At 42.1% G+C, this 17278-nt stretch overlaps 1 protein-coding gene across 1 annotated transcript; it reads right to left on the reverse strand.

Moving 5' to 3' along the window:
* Window positions 1-8281: 8281 nt before the first annotated feature.
* On the reverse strand, window positions 8282-16843 carry rab38a (RAB38a, member RAS oncogene family). The gene is made up of 3 exons (XM_062386201.1): window positions 16561-16843; window positions 12887-13167; window positions 8282-9405 (listed from the first exon to the last, which is right to left on the reverse strand). The coding sequence occupies exons 1-3, from the start codon at window positions 16760-16762 to the stop codon at window positions 9250-9252; spliced, it is 639 nt and encodes a 212-aa protein (XP_062242185.1). The 5' UTR covers window positions 16763-16843; the 3' UTR covers window positions 8282-9249.
* Between the last annotated feature and the right edge of the window lie 435 nt (window positions 16844-17278).

The following is a 17278-nucleotide window of genomic DNA, read 5'->3' on the forward strand; positions in this document are numbered from 1 at the left end:
AAAACTAAACATGAAACCGTCCGGGTTCTAAGAGACCTTTAGACAATATATTTACATTAATAACTAATCATCAGTCATACTTTTAAAAGACTAATAAGCCACATGAACGTGACAATACAAACTTATGTTTTAAACATATTTCCAGAGTTAAAGAAATCTGTGTGTGAGATTATTACTATACTGTATTAGCCCTTGACAGCTTCTGTTTGTCATCTGCACCCTGGGTGTAAAGCACTGCTGTGCTGTCTTTTATAATCATATTGTTTGCACTCTTATGACAGGGCATGCTGTGTTGTTGCATTCAGTTAAACATGCAGAAAATCTATCATCTGTCTGGAGTGTGATCTGTGTTGTCGGTAGAATGGATGTAAATGACAACCTGGCGCCAGTCAGTTTTGGCAACTGGACACAGAACAGAGATTAGATGTTTAGTCTGATGCAGGTCACATTCCTCGACCTTGCATGTGATGTAATCCGCTCCTGCTGCTGCTCGGGTGACTATGAACAGGAGCAGCAGGTCAAGGTCACACTTGTTTTCAAAATCCCTGATCACAATCAAACACCAACAATGGACACTTGCTTTGTAAGTGTTAACACAGTATTTTCACCTAATAAAGACACAGAACAACATTTGCATTAATTTGTAATTGTATTATTGTTAATCAAACAAGTATCAGTGAAATGGTTTCATAATCCTTTTAACCTTGTTTTGGTCTCCACCAACTCCCGGGGTTTGTTTCGGTGCTGATATAGAAATAGTGATTGGTGCAGTTTTAAATCTGATTTAAAGATCAAATTGACTTGACCATAGTCGAATTGACTATGGTCAAATTTACCATACAAATGTTTGCATTTGTTGTCATTGGTATTTGTTTATAACCCTTGTGTTCATGCATATCAATCGGGCAGAGGACAGGTTACGGTGCTTTGTTGCCTCCTACAACGTTGTCGAAGGTTTTATATTTGATGATCATTTATTAAGCTACGAAACCAGCTCTTGAACTGGTGGGATAACAGAAATGCCTGAGGGTCAAAAGCTCGACAGAGTTAAGTGGCCTCAGTGTTTTGATGCTAAAGCGGTAAAGCTGTGAATTAATGGGCCGTGTGTCCACAACACATAACCAAAAGAAGGGGGGGGGGGGGGGGTATGATGAATTGCTGCTCACGATGTAGGGATATCCCACCGCTGACTCTGTACATGCCACTGGAGCGTAAAAATACAAACACACATGTGAATACATAAATACACAAGCAGCCGCACTGCAATTTATTACCTCTACTTTGCCTGTTCTAGCTGTAACACAGGAGAGGAGGAGTGAAGAGAGTTAGAGGAGAAAGACTGGGGATTGGCGAATGCAGGGAAAAGGGGCAAGAGCTAGAGAGATAAAGGGATGAGGGGGAGAGGGAGGAGTGAGCAGGTGTTTCGGCACAAATACAACCGAATACACAAAGAGCAGAGATCGACTAAAGAGGAGTAAGACGGAGAGAGACGGAACAGAGATGTACGTAGGATTCTGGGACAGCTGAGATCCTGCGGAACAAGACGACATCCTCTGTTGCCATGACAACTGCCTCCACGTGAGCCATCACTCGGTCCCATGCTCGCTCGCCCACACAGAGGGGAGGCACACACACATGCAATCACATACATGCACAACACAAGCTCAAAGACACAACTCTCGAACATGCCCTTAAACTCCCACGCTGCCTGGCAACTTACTATCATCTGCCCACCTCCCTCCTCTCCCTCCTTCCCCCTCTGTAAACACCCGTCCATCTATCTGTCTGTCCCTGCAGCCCACCTCCCTTCACATCAACATCCGTGCCTTCTTGTCCTCTGCCAGCATTACACATGTCCACAGACCGATTAACGGTAGTTAGGATTCTTTTTTGGGCCTATCGAAGATGTAGGCACACTTTTATAATTAAGTAAAGCATTCTAACAGCATTTATGTCATGTAACATTTTGACATGCAGATGTACATATATTTACAGGAGATTGTTGTTGTTGTTCGTTTCACAGAAATTTGTCTTTTTATCTCCACTTGTTAACATGCTTTCCTGAGGATGCCCTTGTGTTTGTGAAGCTATGTGTGATCAAAGATTGCGATGAGAGAAGGGTGTGTGTTTATTGGTATGCAGTGTGTGTGCAATGCTACACATTAGCTGCTAGATAGCGCTGTAAGGCACCACACCACAGAGGACCACAGCTGTTGAACTGCACAGACACACACAGGTGCTCCAGACTACAAATTCATGAACATGAGGAACACACAGACACTCATACACCCACACAAAAATAGAAACACACAACACAATGTGTTGGGCTTTGAGTAATGGCAAGGACTGAATACACTCAGCACAAGGTCGCATCAACATGTACATTCTGTGCACATGAGACAGTTGGCACAAAGGAGAAGGGCATTGCTGACCAATTTTCCACATCGCCTTTTCCCTGCCAAGGCAAAGAGAAGCAGCAAACATTGTGTCCCAGCACACAAACAGACACACACAAACACATGCTGTGGCCTTGACCAAAACATCCGTCCCAGGGACGAATACACAGCACCGGCAATTGACTTCCTAAGCAGAGAGACACTTGTTTTAAAGTGGAAACCATTAAATCGACACCGCCATAAATCAAAATTACTGGACACAATGTATGTTAGTGGGACACAAAACCAGTCCTATTATTTCTACAGAGGACAATATAGTATCATCCAGCCAGCACACAGCCATGGTACACGGTCATTATCAGCAGCTTATGGTACAGTGCATGTAATGCTGGAAACCCAGAGCCCCATTGTTAACCTCCTGCACCAGTGGGTCACGACCGCTGTCCAGGGTGCTGATCTGGGACTGTCAGGGAAGCAGAGCCATCCATGTTGTCATCAATGTACTGACAGTAGCACAGGTAACAAATCCTGTTGAATCAAATTGACCCAGAATCTGTATAATACAGGAAATTATCCCCCATGTTAGATATGAAGACATGATATTCTTATTCATGAATATTGCCTCCCGGGTGCGCGGCTTAATTTCAATGTTTTCCTAAACAGACTGAAAACTTTCTAGTGTTTTGAATATCTGAGATAAATGCAAAATACTTCTACCTCACAACATCCTTCACATACTGTCACTCCACAAGGTCCACACTCCACATTCAAAAGGTCCATGTGACGATGCAGTGATGAAGCTGAAAGCATTTGTTTCCTTCTCTATTTCTCTAAAGAAAACTAATAGCAGCCTGTTTACCGAATCGTGAATATTTAAATTTGTAGGAAATAAAGTAAAACTCTAACATGGACCAAAACCATACACCAACATTCTACTGAACTTGACAGGCTCGTCTCAGTCTTTTCTTGTAGTAATAGATAACTGCGGTCATTTACATTCTCTGTCATTGTTTACCGTTAAAACAAGAGGAGGCAGTTCTCATAGGCTTGTAAATGTTTGAAGATCTAAGAGATGCTTTTTTCTTTCAAAGGTTCAGAAAAAACATTTGTTTCCATTTAGACTCTAGGCTGTTTTATTTTCTCTGCCAGTGTGAAACAAATTAAACTGAGACGATACCACGCTTGTCTTTCTTCCTTATGAAGATCCTGATCTGAAGCTCAAAACCTTGCGAATACGAAAGATGAGGAAATTTCAGCCAAATCCTCATGCAGCTCTAACTCAGCCTAAACTCATCACATGTAAATGGAGGACATGGCGTCTCTTAGAGGAGAATGAGTAGGTTCTACCTTCTACCTTCATTCAGTAACAAACAAAAGACATATCGTCCTGTTCTTTGGCTCATTTGTTACAGGTTCAGTGTGGGAGCAAAGAGTCCCTCTTTAGCATGAGCTCATCTTGTGATCGAGACAAAAAGATGGAGCGGGGGGGGAGGCTCTTTGACAGGAATACGTCAGGTTTAGCGGACAGGTAAGCTTGTTGCATGACTACAGGAATGGAACTGCATTTCTAACAGCGTTTTCAGCCTGTGTGCTTCTCAACCTCCTTAACAACTTGATTCATTTCAATGTTTCAGTCTAATTTCAGCATCACCACTGTAAAATGAAGTGGAGCTAATTGCTGCACAGTTTACTATCCTCCAAGGCAGGGGGGGTGGGGAACCCCAAGCCTCCATGAGACAATGTGATCCAGCCTAAACATCTCATCAGCAACTCTGATGTACAAAAGCATTCTCATGACAGCGTCATTTTTTCTGCAATAAACGGAAATTGAATAAAAGACAAGCGTGTCCTTCAAGGTGGATGATGTGTCACCACGTCATCCTCCTTCAAGGTGGGTGATGTGTCACCACGTCATTATGGTGACTGTCAGGAAAAGGAGATTAGAGGCAGTGTGTCGCACTTTCCAGGAGGAATACACAGAGAAACATGTTTTTGTGGGACGTGCAATGTTGACAAAGGCCAATGTGGAGCACCATTAAAGCTGGAAACATGAAGCTAAACTGGACATGTCGGCAGATGGAAGGCCCATGGGTCAGGTTAATATTCACTTCCTGACAGTGTTATGCAAACACGTTTATTTGTGCACAAGTTAAAAGCTAAAAAGATGAAAACTCATACAGACAGAGAACTCTCTGCCCTCTGAAAGTTAAAGATTCACTTACTTAGTCAGACAGAGGTTCCTCAAGTCAAGCATTAGTTTGTTTATATTGTATGTCCCCAGTTTGATGCTTTGACAGCGGAATGTGCCGGGAGTGTGGGAAGATGTTCCAGGACATGTTGAATAATGGTAAATGGTCTGTATTTATATGGCTCTAACAGTTTTGATATTCACCAATTCACACACACATTCATACAGAGCATTTTTGGGCCCCACTTTTTCTACAAGGAGCCATTCAGGGTTCAGCATCTTGCCCAAGGACACTTCGGCCTGCAGACGGAGAAGGCCGGGATGGAACCGCTGACCTTCTGGTTGGAGGACAACTGATCTACCACTCAGCCACAGCTGCATAATGTGGAACTCTCAGATGTACTTGAAAACCTATCACGGCTTGAATTTAATACATTCTATGCAAGTCCTGAGGATTTTACCATTTAGTTTGGCCAAATCTTTTTTAAATGATATTCAGTTCGATCATGTGGGCTGCTGTCGTAAATTCAGCTCTAACATGGTCATATACCATGACGGCATGCTACCATTTTGAGTTACTTGCTTCTTACGTTTTCAGGCTTTGTAAGTGCTATTCCATGTGTTTGGGTTATTTGTCCCCCTCCTTGGAATGATCTTTGACCTATGGTACAGTATCTGGCCTGCTAAGGGAGGAGCAAAGATCTAGCGGGTGACTTCAACTTACAGTAAATAAAAACATGTCCAAATTTAGGCATAGACCCTATGTGCTACGTCATTTGATCTATAGTTTTGTTTGCAACACCTCCTCTTCAAAAGGTCTTGCCTTGCAGAGGCAAGTTGGATTTTCACCATTTGGCTCTGTGATGTCTCCGAGTCGCTAGAGCTCGTCTTGACCTGTGAAACTTCTGTGTAATAAATTCTGTTATGCTGCAGGTTCTGGGTCCGCGTATCAGATTTGGACACAAAAAAAACAGTAAGTCTGCCAGGTTCAGCTCGAGTTTGGCTCGAGTTCGGCTAATTTTCTCTCTGCCTTGTTTGTGTTCAGGCAGAGAAATTGTGGCTCGAGCCTTACTCAATACAATAACGTTTGTATCTGTGTTGGGACAAACTCCTGCAGCTCTTTTTCAAAACTGACATGGAGAAACCCAGTTCTGCTTTAGACTGAATGAGCCAAACCTGGAAAACCGGCTGCAAGAATGAAAATTTGATGTGAAAAATGTTCCCCTCCACGGTTTAAAGGGAATCCACACTCAGATGCACTCATGGCCAAAAATTCACATTTATCGATCAAACGTGGAGGTGTAGTCACTACTTTCGTTCATCCACAGTCTCCCCTGGGCCCTGCCTTCGATTCTCTTGTACTTTATGTGTTTAATTCACTGCCAGAGTGCGCCTGCCACAGCCTTCACTTCCAACTCCTCTCTCAATATATAGCAGCACTACAACTGAGCTCAGTGCCTGTGTTTGCGCTGTGGCTGTTTTATTGCCTCCCCAATAAAAAGTTATATTTTACACTCATGTATCACTGCTAAAAGATAGATTGTTTTTCTCTTTAGGGCAGTTTTTCACTTTTTCACACATGCAGCTCTATTTCCAGGAGACGCCTGTGTGCTACAGGTGTGTTTGTGTATGTGTGTGTTTGTGTGTGTGTGTGAGAGAGACTTTAAGTCATCTTGGAATCACGTGCAGATTATATTCTCCTTATCCTATATGACTGAGAAGTCTTGTGATTACAGTCTCTTGTTACGGTTCGTCTCTCTCTCTGTTTCTCTAATTACCTCCCTCTCTCTCTCTCTCTCTCTCTCTCTCTCTCTCCTTTCTTTTCTCTCCCTGCTGCGTAGGAAAGGAAATCAAGGAGAACTACAAGGATAGGGTCTGTAAGTAAGGAGAAATTAAACTATTGCTCTCTCTGCTTGTTGCCTTAGAGACCACCAGAGAGCGAGAGATAAATCTGTGAAATCCTCTGATCATCCATGTGTGTGTGTGTGTGTGTGTGTGAGAGAGGAGGGTGCCTGTGTGGGTTTACAGAGGGAAACCGGGTCTCACACACACACACACACACACACACACACATAACTTCTCCACTCCCCTTGCCCTGTGTTTTCTCTCTGAAATTGCTGCGTTGATGCTGAAAATCAGTTCCAGTTATTACTAATTACAGAGTAACATCATCTTCCTCCAGTGCGTGACCTCTATAAACCGATATCCATCAGAGTCTCTGCTGAACTATAGATTGTGTCTTTGTCTCTCAGGGCCGGAAACGAACCACAGTGTTAAACAAGGCACAAAATGATATCTTTACAGGGCGATCATTAGGCAGAGTGCCTGTCTGAGGCGTGAGAAAAGAAGAGGAGGGGTGAACACAAACTACTGAAAAATGTTGAATAACAGGACAGTAATGTTTTGGTACAGACAATATAGTGGAATTATAAACAGAATAACACCTTAATCAAATTTGGTGAATGGGTTTTAGATGCTAAAAAAGAAAATTCCACCTTCTTTGACCCTGATCCAAAGATTGTCTATGTCATTGTGTTGATTCTATCAGACACATTGCAGTTGGTCATTCTTTGGGTGTTGATAAGTTGATTAATGACATTAAAGTCGTTCAAACTGAAATCCAGCTTTTGTCCTTTTCTAAGGCCAAGAGTACAATCAGTCTCAAAGAAATGATCATCAGTGTCTGTAAGTTCCTGGTGCAGTGTGTGGTGACCTTCATACCTTTTGAAGTTGTGTGTTTTCAGGTACAATGAAAGCCTATCTCGGCTTTACAGAAGAATGTAGGAATGAAGGTTAAGACGCCATATTCTTGTGTGTGTGTGTGTGCTGCATGATCGAAGTCACATGGCAGGTCAGTAGCAGGTCACTAGGGGAAAAAACATCAACGAACACGAGCTGTGAAACTGGAATCTGGACTTTTTTCTTCGCTAATTGAAATTGGATTTTCAGCATCGGAGCGAGAAAGAAACAGCCGTAGCAATTACTTTCTAAAACTTACTAATTTCTTCATCATGGAGATCCAGTGAAAAATGTTTGCAAATAACATTTAGCAGTGAGTTTAATGTAAAACTTGAATTTCTTGTTTGTTTTGTCGTCTTTATGAACGACAACAAGGTAGTTTGGTTGTTCATTTAGCCAGGACACTAAAAAGAGAGAGTTCAACTAAGAGACTACTGGTCGGGACTGTCCTGTAATAAACAACATAATCAACAACTGTCCCTTAAAGTCGTCTGTACAAGCATCTTACTATGGCCCATAGTGGTTTTATTGTTAGACAACCTCCAGTCGCTGTAGTTATTATGATGGGTGCATAAAAAGTAGTCAGGTGACGCACTCCATGGATGCATGGAGGGAGGGATGGATGGAAGGAGGGAGGGAGGGAGCGAGGGATGAATGAATCGAGGAATGGGGACATGGATGAGTGGATGAATGGATGGAAGGAGGGAGGGAGGTAGAGAGGGATGGATGGATGAATGGATGTGTGAGTGAATTTTTATTTTTCGCTAAACTACCTCTTTAATCACCACTTGAGGTTTTATCAGTCAGAGCAATTGAAAGTAAATCACATGCAAACTGTCGGTCAGTAAAGCTGTGGTTTATTCATATGAACATGTTGAAAACTTGATACATCATTGGTTCTCATTATAATGTATAGAATATGTACTTGTTTGTATACATATATATACATTCAGGCCATACTTACAAATATTACATATATTAAACAAAGAAATAGAAATTTGATATAAAACAATTTAACTAAAATTGATAAAAAAAGGTTTTTAATGTTTGTTATACAAGTGATTACCATGTTAATTAGTTTGATTCTTCCTCAGTGATGAAAGTCATCATATATATATACCTTTATAAGTGCACATATAAATTAAATAATTAGTGAATATATCTGCTGGAGACATTAAATAAAACGGGTGTTATCAGATAAGGCACTTTAATTACATCAGTATAGTCTGCTGTACATTACGTTACTGAAGGCACCAGTGCATTACAAAAACAGGACTGGCCCCAGAGGATAGAGCCATAAAAATGACCATGTAAAATAAATCGTAGCAATGTGATGCATTGAAGACACAATGTGAGCGAGCTGTGGTGTTATCGGGGCCGAGGCTGAAGTGCTGGAGATGAATCTGAGGAATGAACGTACGTTTGTGTCTGAATGACTCGAGACACTCGTGCGGGGGAGGAGGGAGTAAAAAAAAGGACGAGACCACCGTGGTTTATAAACGGAGATTCACACCATGCACATCACAGACGGACCGTGAACACCGAAACCTTTCCGTGCATGTGTTAGGTTGCACGTGTCTCCATGGTAACCAAAGAGGCAGTGTCAAGGATTGAAGTTGCCCAGAGCGTGACCTTGTCTTTTCTTTTCACAAGCGGACACAGCTGCATCCCTCTCTTTTTCTGTCTCTCCCTCTGACTCAATCCATCCAATTCTTAGACCAGCTGCCTCTTTGTAAACCAACCCCCCCCCCCCCCCCCCCACACACACACACACCCTGGGCAACCAGAGTGGAGACACGTTGGCACCACTACTTTCCTCCTTTCTCACGAAAAGCCGAAGCAGTTCCTCCTCTGCCTCTTGCTCACAGACAAACTCGACTTGGTGTGTAAATGAGATACAAAAGGACATCCAGTTGTCAGGAGCTGTTACTGGGATCTGAAGCAGGACGAGCATGTCCCGCCTTTATCATTCTCTAACTGCGGGGTGATGGTGTCGGGGACTTCCGATTGGAGCAGGTCTTTCTCGCTGGCGATGATGTGTTTCACCAGGCAGTTCGCTGCTTCGTCGATGTTGATGTTTTCCTGGAGAGAGGAGTTGGGAAAAGGTGCAGGTAGAAAAAACAGGATAGGAATTGATTAATGCATTAACATTTTGATGGAGACATGTGAAGGAGAAGGGAAGTGAATATAACGGATAATTACGAGGCTGAGTGGATGGATGAAGCACCAGCAAGCAACAATGATGTGAAGACTAACTGAAAATGTAGTTTCCTCACAGTAGCTGACGGCCATGCTTCTCAGGCAGTGACAAATTATAACTTTACTCTAAATTCTGAAGAAAGGCAGAGAAAGAAATGTGCTGTGATCAAAACAAAGACATCAAAATGAAAATAGTCCCATTTGAACAACGGAATTAGAGCCTAAATACAAAACAACAACCAAAACCTTCAGTAGATCAAGTACAGCATCAAATCCACTTAAGATTAAATTGCAGTGGTTATTGCAAAAAAAAAAGAATGAACCTGTTGAATCCTCTTTCCGAGCAGGGACAACTATCAAATAAAGAGTGGCTTCCACATGTTATATTTGTACCAGAACAAAGAGCTACACAAAGGCAAGAGGGAGCTCTCTGAAGAGGCAGAGAAGGCCAGGCCAAAGGTTTGGGGGAGCCAGCAGCTACTGTGAAAGGTTAGCAGCTGGGGGGTGTCAGGTGGATGTCCCTGCTCACTGCTCCACCACAAGGAGATGTTCAGGGATAAAGAGCGAAACATCTCTTGACCTGGTGGTCCCCGGCCGTTGACCAGGTGGACCCCGGCCAGGTGCTGCAGGCCCACAAGAAGAAGTACATTCAAACCCAAAATATATCCAAAGATTCAATTCTTTTCAAATATTCAAAATATTGTACAAATAATTCCAAAGCAAATCAATAAAAGGAAAAGTGAATCTTCTGAGTAGCTGGTTTTGAATAAAAACTGCGACAATAAACTGCAGGTACTGATTTGAATAAAGAGAATTATTAAGTTTGAGTAAGTAAGACATAAATAAAAGCTTGAAGTGCTGCTCATTCTTTTTGGCTCCTTTCACGCTGCAAATTAGGAATAACTACACATAATGTTTTCGTACCACTACACAAAATTTTCCTGTGAATAAACATTAACCTGATGTTGTTTTTATGATGCCATTATGAAAAGTTATTCTGAAGAAGCTTTGGCTTAATTGGATACAGACAGGAAGTATGGGGGCAGGTGAGGGAAGACAAAATGCAATGGCCTAGAACAACTGTGTGCGTGTGTGTATGTGTGTGTGGGGGGGGGGGTAACAAACTGAACTGAAAACGTTATTAAATTATTGCAGCCTATTATTATTATATTCTCTGGCCATCAATGTCTCTCTCTCTCTCTCTCTCTCTCTCTCTCTCTCTCTCTCTCTCTCTCTCTCTCTCTCTCTCTCTCTCTCTCTCTCTCTCTCTCTCTCTCTCTCTATCTCTCTCTCTCACACACACACAACCACACACACACACACACACACAGTTTTGTACATGTGAAGTACACTGCAGGAGCAGTAGAGCTCAAACAGTGCTCAGTGGGATGTGACATGGCAGAGCCCTGAACCTCTCACACATACAAACCATCTGTGTGTGTCCTGATCTGTCATCCTTACTGCACAGATCTGGAGACCGAGATTGTGCTACACCGAAATAAAACAACAACAGATCTGCTCCTCCTCTGCAGTCGGCCAGCTTCACTTCTTTGCACACGGAGCACATCTAGATACAAGTTGGAAAGGACTCATCTGGCATTCATGTGGCAGTGGGCTTATCGGTACATGTGACATTAAAGGCATCAAATTGATTCATCATTACAGTTTCAAATAGGCTGAGGCTGTTGGAAAATGGCAGCACACTTCCTGCTGGGATGTTTTTATAAAGCAGACACAGCAGACAGCTCTGGACATTCCCCCTGAGCACCAGGTCACTGGAGCAGCAAGATGTCTTACACAGAGCAGCTCCAGCTGTGTGACATTCTATGATTTGTCCAACATTAGATGACTGGTTGTGTGTGTGTGTGTGTGTGTGTGTGTGTGTGTGTGTGTGTATGTGTGTGTGTGTGTCAATCAATTTACTGGTTTTCTGCCTCAATTTCATCGGATTGAATCATAAATCTCTTATCGTTCTTTCACAACAGCTAATTATTTTAGGTCAACACCACTTGTGGCCTCCATCACCTGATTGTCTTCCCAAGCAGTATTTTTTTCTGTTGGTCTCAGTTCAGATGGATAATTTAACTTAACATACTTTAAGAAAATCACAAAAAATGCAATATTCCCTGGGTACCCCCATTGCTATTGTGTAAACGAGCTAAACAAAGTGTATACAAAAATAGCATTTATAAACTGCACCATATTTCATAAACCCTCATTTATATAGCACTTTAGCACAAGTTTACAAGGGTTCACAAAGAGAAATTCAACGTGTTTCATTGGTAGCTAAATCTGAGTGCCCTTTTGTGCTGTTTATAAATGTATCACAGGTTTGTATACATGTGTGCTTGTGTGTCTATGTGCACGTCTTAGTCGTTTTTTCTTTTCTTCTCATCCAACTGGGAGATTCCTGCTCAGCATTAGCTGCTATAATCAGGGCGTGAGCTGTTGTGTCAGTGTGTTAGTGTGGAGGTGTGTGAATCCTCAGTTCATTTCACAGCCACAAGCCACTCACTGCTTTTCTGAATGTGTCACCCAGTCCTGCATTATACTGCAACTTCTGTTCAGTTCCTCCAGGCTTTGTGAAAGGTTTATTATTTTTTTTCAAGTTATTTATCTGCTCTATTTGCTGCTCTACATTTCTTTACTAAATACTATAGACTATTTACTTAGTAATGAGGATGTCTTTAGAACTTGATTTTCATATTCTACTTTTCTGGTTGCTGGTTACTTAAAACTTAACTCTTTTGTATTCATAGCGAATTGATCAGTCGACCTCCTCTTGGTGCCCACTCTGTAATTATGGACGGACATTAAAGAGGCAACAATCCTTTCATCTAACTCTAAGCATGACAATGATACAAGCCGATTTCCAAAAGGAAAATGTCAAACTACTCTTTTAGGATCTGTGCCAGTCAATAGAAAACAGTGGACTGATACATTCCCAGCTGCCCCAGTTCTAACAACACGGGAGGAATGTCTTCCGTGGAATATCCGCACGGCTCAATGATTGAGGCTTTATTCATACACTAAGACTAAATGGACTCGTTCTACTCAGCATTTGAAATGGATTTCTTCACGTCCTGAATGTGCCTCTGTCTGTGGTGGCATCTCCACAGGGCGATCAGGTGCTCCGTCTGACACAGTGGAGCTGGTCAGGAGTCAGCTGCTCCTAAAGGACATTTACACAAGGAGGGCACGCCTGCTGACATGGGGGCTTAAACCTCCGAGCTCCTGTTGAAGGCCGGCCATTGTATTCACACCGACTTCTAGTGTGTTTGAGTGTGTGTGTGTGTGTTTGTGTGTGCGTGTGTATGTGTATGTGTGTGTGTGTGTGTGTGTGTGTGTGTCCCATCTTTCTCACCTTGGCAGATGTCTCGTACCATCCCACAAAGCCGTTCTCCTGGCAGAACTGCTCCATCTTTATTCCGTTATTCGTGAGCACGTCCCGGCCCTGGTCACATTTATTAGCCAAAAGCACAGTGGCTACATTCTTCCCATTGGCAAGTGTCAGTTTGGAATCCAAGTCCTCCTTCCATTTAGCCACGGCCTCCAAGGAGGCGGGCCTGGTGACGTCGAACACAATGAAGGCACCCATGGCCTCACGGTAGTACACACGAGTCATGTTGCCAAACCTCTCCTGACCTGGAAGACACGCACCAATGTACACAATGCACACACAAAAATGGTTTTAATTGCATAGCTTCATGGATGCATGCTCAGTGTGTTTTATTTTCATTTAGGCGATAAAATGAATTTCAGCAATCAGACACCATCTCTTACACAAGTCATTCAATTTACTTTATCCCACTTCTGTTTGATATATGCTGTCGTGGACACATTATTAACATACCTCATCTCCTCTATAACCTCCACACTGTCATTCATGTTTTTACAGTTAAAAGAACTGTAGTAAGACAGAAGATGCAGAGGGAGATAGAGGCAGGATTTGATGAGGTGAGAGGTATCTGTAGTGTGTGTGTGTGCGTCTGTGTGTGTGTGTGAGAGTGTGTGTCTGTGAAGTTTTTCTCTGTACAAATTCCTCAGGGTAAAATTAATTCGATAAGCTCTGTTGGAATGTTGTATCCACACGGATTTTACCATCCATAACTCCACCATCGGTAGCAGCTGCATAGTTGAATAATAAAATCATCGTACTGAAAGGAGTTTATATAAAACTACATGTAACTGTACTCATTCTCTATTCACCTGACGATTGGATTTGGGTATATTGGAGACTCTAAATTGACCTTAGGTGTCAATGTGAGGGTTTACCCCATCTCTCGCCCCCTATCCACAACCTTTACAGTATATATAATGAAATAAGCAATAAAATAAGAACAAGAAACCCGTAGCTGTTACTAGTTATGTGTTTGTCTATTAAAAACTCAACTGAACCCCACAACTGTTACTAGAATTTGAGTACACTTACTGCAGACTGGAGCACAGAAATCTTTATATCATCCATTCAAACTGAGCATTGCCCTTTTTAAACCAGTGAGAACACTTTTAACTTTTAACTTTTAGGGAAAAAAACTTGGTTGAGATAAAGTCACATCAATGCCCCAAACATCGGCAGTTCATCTTGATATTGTGTCTGATGTTCTGAAGCCAGAGGACTCCCACAGCTCAACGTGCACAGCACATCTATGGGATTTCAAATGTAATGATAGCAGTACAACTCATGTCGTGTCTCTGTGGACCGGCCCGAGCAGCTGTCCCTGTCACTGAGTCGCTGCAGGCCACAGAAAACTGGCCGCCAAAAATAGAACGGCTGAAGATGTTATTTGTCTTGGGAAATGCTTCAAAACAGTCAGTGAATTATTACGTCTGTGACATGAGAAAACTTCAGTCCCTCCTCAAATCCCAAAACAAGCTCACAGCAGAGCTGGGTGAAGAACAGTCAGGCTTTGGTTAGGTCTTATAGATTCAAATGTATTCATTCTAAAGGGGACATATTTTTTAGGAGACAAAACTTCTGCATGCTCTTTCTTTATGAATCTCTATTGGATAGAGTTAATCCTCAATAATGCAGAACCACAATTGAGGTTTCAGCCCCCCCCCCCCCCCTACCAGGTCTTCTATAACTTCAGGGCCCACGCAGGGAGCACGTACTGTACAAGACCTGCAGAGGTTTCCTCTGGGAGACACTCATCCTCACACCACAATAGAAGCTTTCTGTACACAAGAGCTTGGGACTCAAATCTCCCTCACATGAGTTCGAGACACATGACTGCCTGCGCTCGCTGGCGAGGGAGCACAGGAGGGGAGAGCAGCGGGTCAGAGAATTCTTCCAACCCTCAGCCGACACTCATGTGAGACCAAAGCGCTGTGCAGCCTTTAGCTTTTTTTTTATCGTAGCCGGCAGCATCACAGGCGAATGTCTGTGTAAACCTGTGACGTCTGCGCTCGCCCCCTGCGCCAATCAAAGAAGTCTACTCATGAGGAAGAAACATGACAATTTCTCTAATTTCTATCTACTGATCAAACAGGGAAATAGAACAACATTTCAAAACAGCTCAGGTTAAGGAACTGATCCCACAGACACAGAAGGCCATGCTTTTCAGTATGCAAGGCTGGAGAGGTAATTAGTGGTACCATAAGGTTCAAGACTGAATTACTGTTTTTATTACACTTAGTGTATTATTATAAATAGTGTATAATTGTATCTGTGGATATATACTTGGATGAGTGTGTACTCGAATTACTCTGTGGTGTAAATATGTAAAGGGACATTTGTGTGTTGCCATCTGGCACAATTTAGATATTTTAATTTATGTTATGTCATTTTTTCTTTTTACAGTGGTTTACACCAAAAATAATAATGATGTGGCAGGCTGTGGCCATGGCTACTCTCTTATATCATGTGGTATAATGGTGATCTATCATGTGGTGTCATAGTGATCTGTCATGAGGTCATGCAGCTCTCAACATAGGAAATGAGGCTAAATGATGATATCGATTTAATAGTTAATACATAAATGAATTGGATTTGTATATTCACAGATCAAAATTCTTTGTTGATAAAAGATAAGTATAGGTTGTATATACTTTCAACCAAATATAGAGTATATAATAATGCAGTATTATAGAGCATGTGATTGTGGCTCTGGTTTTATGACTCTGTTTTCCTTGGGAATTTAATTTGAAGGGAAGCGTGTAATTGTAGAAATGTGTGTCCAAAGAATGTGGATTGATTCACGGGTCAGCTGATACAAATGAGAAACATCCACCATGGATGGCTCGTAACATCATGGATGTATGGAGATGGAGAAATTACTTATTTATATTTTCTCTGGGATCACTCTTCTTTATAATTCTAACCTCAAACACTCTGAGACTTCAGAAACTATGAATATAGTGTGATTTTTTTAATCTCAGGCCTCACACACACACACACACACACACACTCTGAGATGAAATAGTGTATAACCTTCCCTGGAAGAATAAAGGAAGTATATGGTTTTCATTTTTTATTAGGAAAGCTTTGAATCAAACTTTCCGCGAAAAGGAAAAGTAGATTTCATTGAAGTAGTTTTCACTGCGTGTTTGTGAAGCACAATCATTCAGTAGTGATAGAAATCTAAACGTGATTTCCACCATGACCGTTATCTAATATATCTCATTATAACATGTAGCCTTCAGTTAATTTGAACTTAATAGGGATTTTCAACAAAGTCCCTTGATTTGATTTACTACAAAATGGATGTGTCCAATTTCATTTAAAGATAGTTTTTATTTTACTTGTCCAATAAAGTAATCCATCCTTTTTTACCAGTACGCTCTATCACAATAGAATATAAATGCTACAAATGTCTTACACATCGGGTATTCTTCTTCTTTTACTGTTCTCCAAGGCTGTGTCTGGTTTCAAAAACGTGCGTAAAATTTGAGTCATAGGACAATAAATCACATAAACTAACTTCATGTTGAGAAATTTAAATTTCTTATCATATTTCCTGAACTTCTACACGTCTGTTTTTCCTCTTGTGCGTCTCCTCTTTCCACGTGAGCCGTGCGTAAAAGTCGGGACCGTACCTGCGATGTCCCACAGCTGAAGGCGCACCGTCTCCTGGTCCCAGTTGAGGACTTTGAGGGCGAAGTCCACGCCGATGGTAGCTCGGTAGTTGGGGCTGAAGTTGTGGTGGACATACCGCTTGATGATGCTGGTCTTGCCGACCCCGAGGTCCCCTATCACAAGGATCTTATACAGGTGCTCCTTGTGGTGGTTGTTCTGCATGGCGACCGAGGAGGGCGAGAGCTGAGCATGAATCCACCGTAGAGGAGAGGACTCGGGATGAAAGAGGGGAGAAAGTACAGGGCAGCGCAGAGGGAAGAGGAGTGTGAGTGGGGGATGAGGAGGGGAGGCGAGGTACGCCCTGGTCCACACAGAGAAGTGGAGCACAGACGTCTCGGGACCTTGTGACTCACGCAGGGGAGCTGCCCGAGTCTGTGCGTAAAAGTCTGGAAATAAGACTGAAAAAAGATTTGTCAGCACAGTGTCCGCATTTTCACAGATTTGATGAGGAAAACATTTTATGAAATGTTTGGTTACATCAATAAAAAACGATAGTTTGTGAGATCATGTCGTTTTGTGTAAAATATTGAATTCGTACATTAGCTGTCTGATAAAGAGTAAAATTTCAATAATATCCAGTAGCATTACATTGAAATACTGAAGTATGTATAATGAGTCACAAGTCTGGCTAATAACATATCTTAAATAATGTACTTACCACCTAGAAATCAAGGAATG

This window comes from Platichthys flesus, chromosome 4 (genome assembly GCF_949316205.1).
Source record: "Platichthys flesus chromosome 4, fPlaFle2.1, whole genome shotgun sequence".
NCBI lineage: Eukaryota > Metazoa > Chordata > Actinopteri > Pleuronectiformes > Pleuronectidae > Platichthys > Platichthys flesus.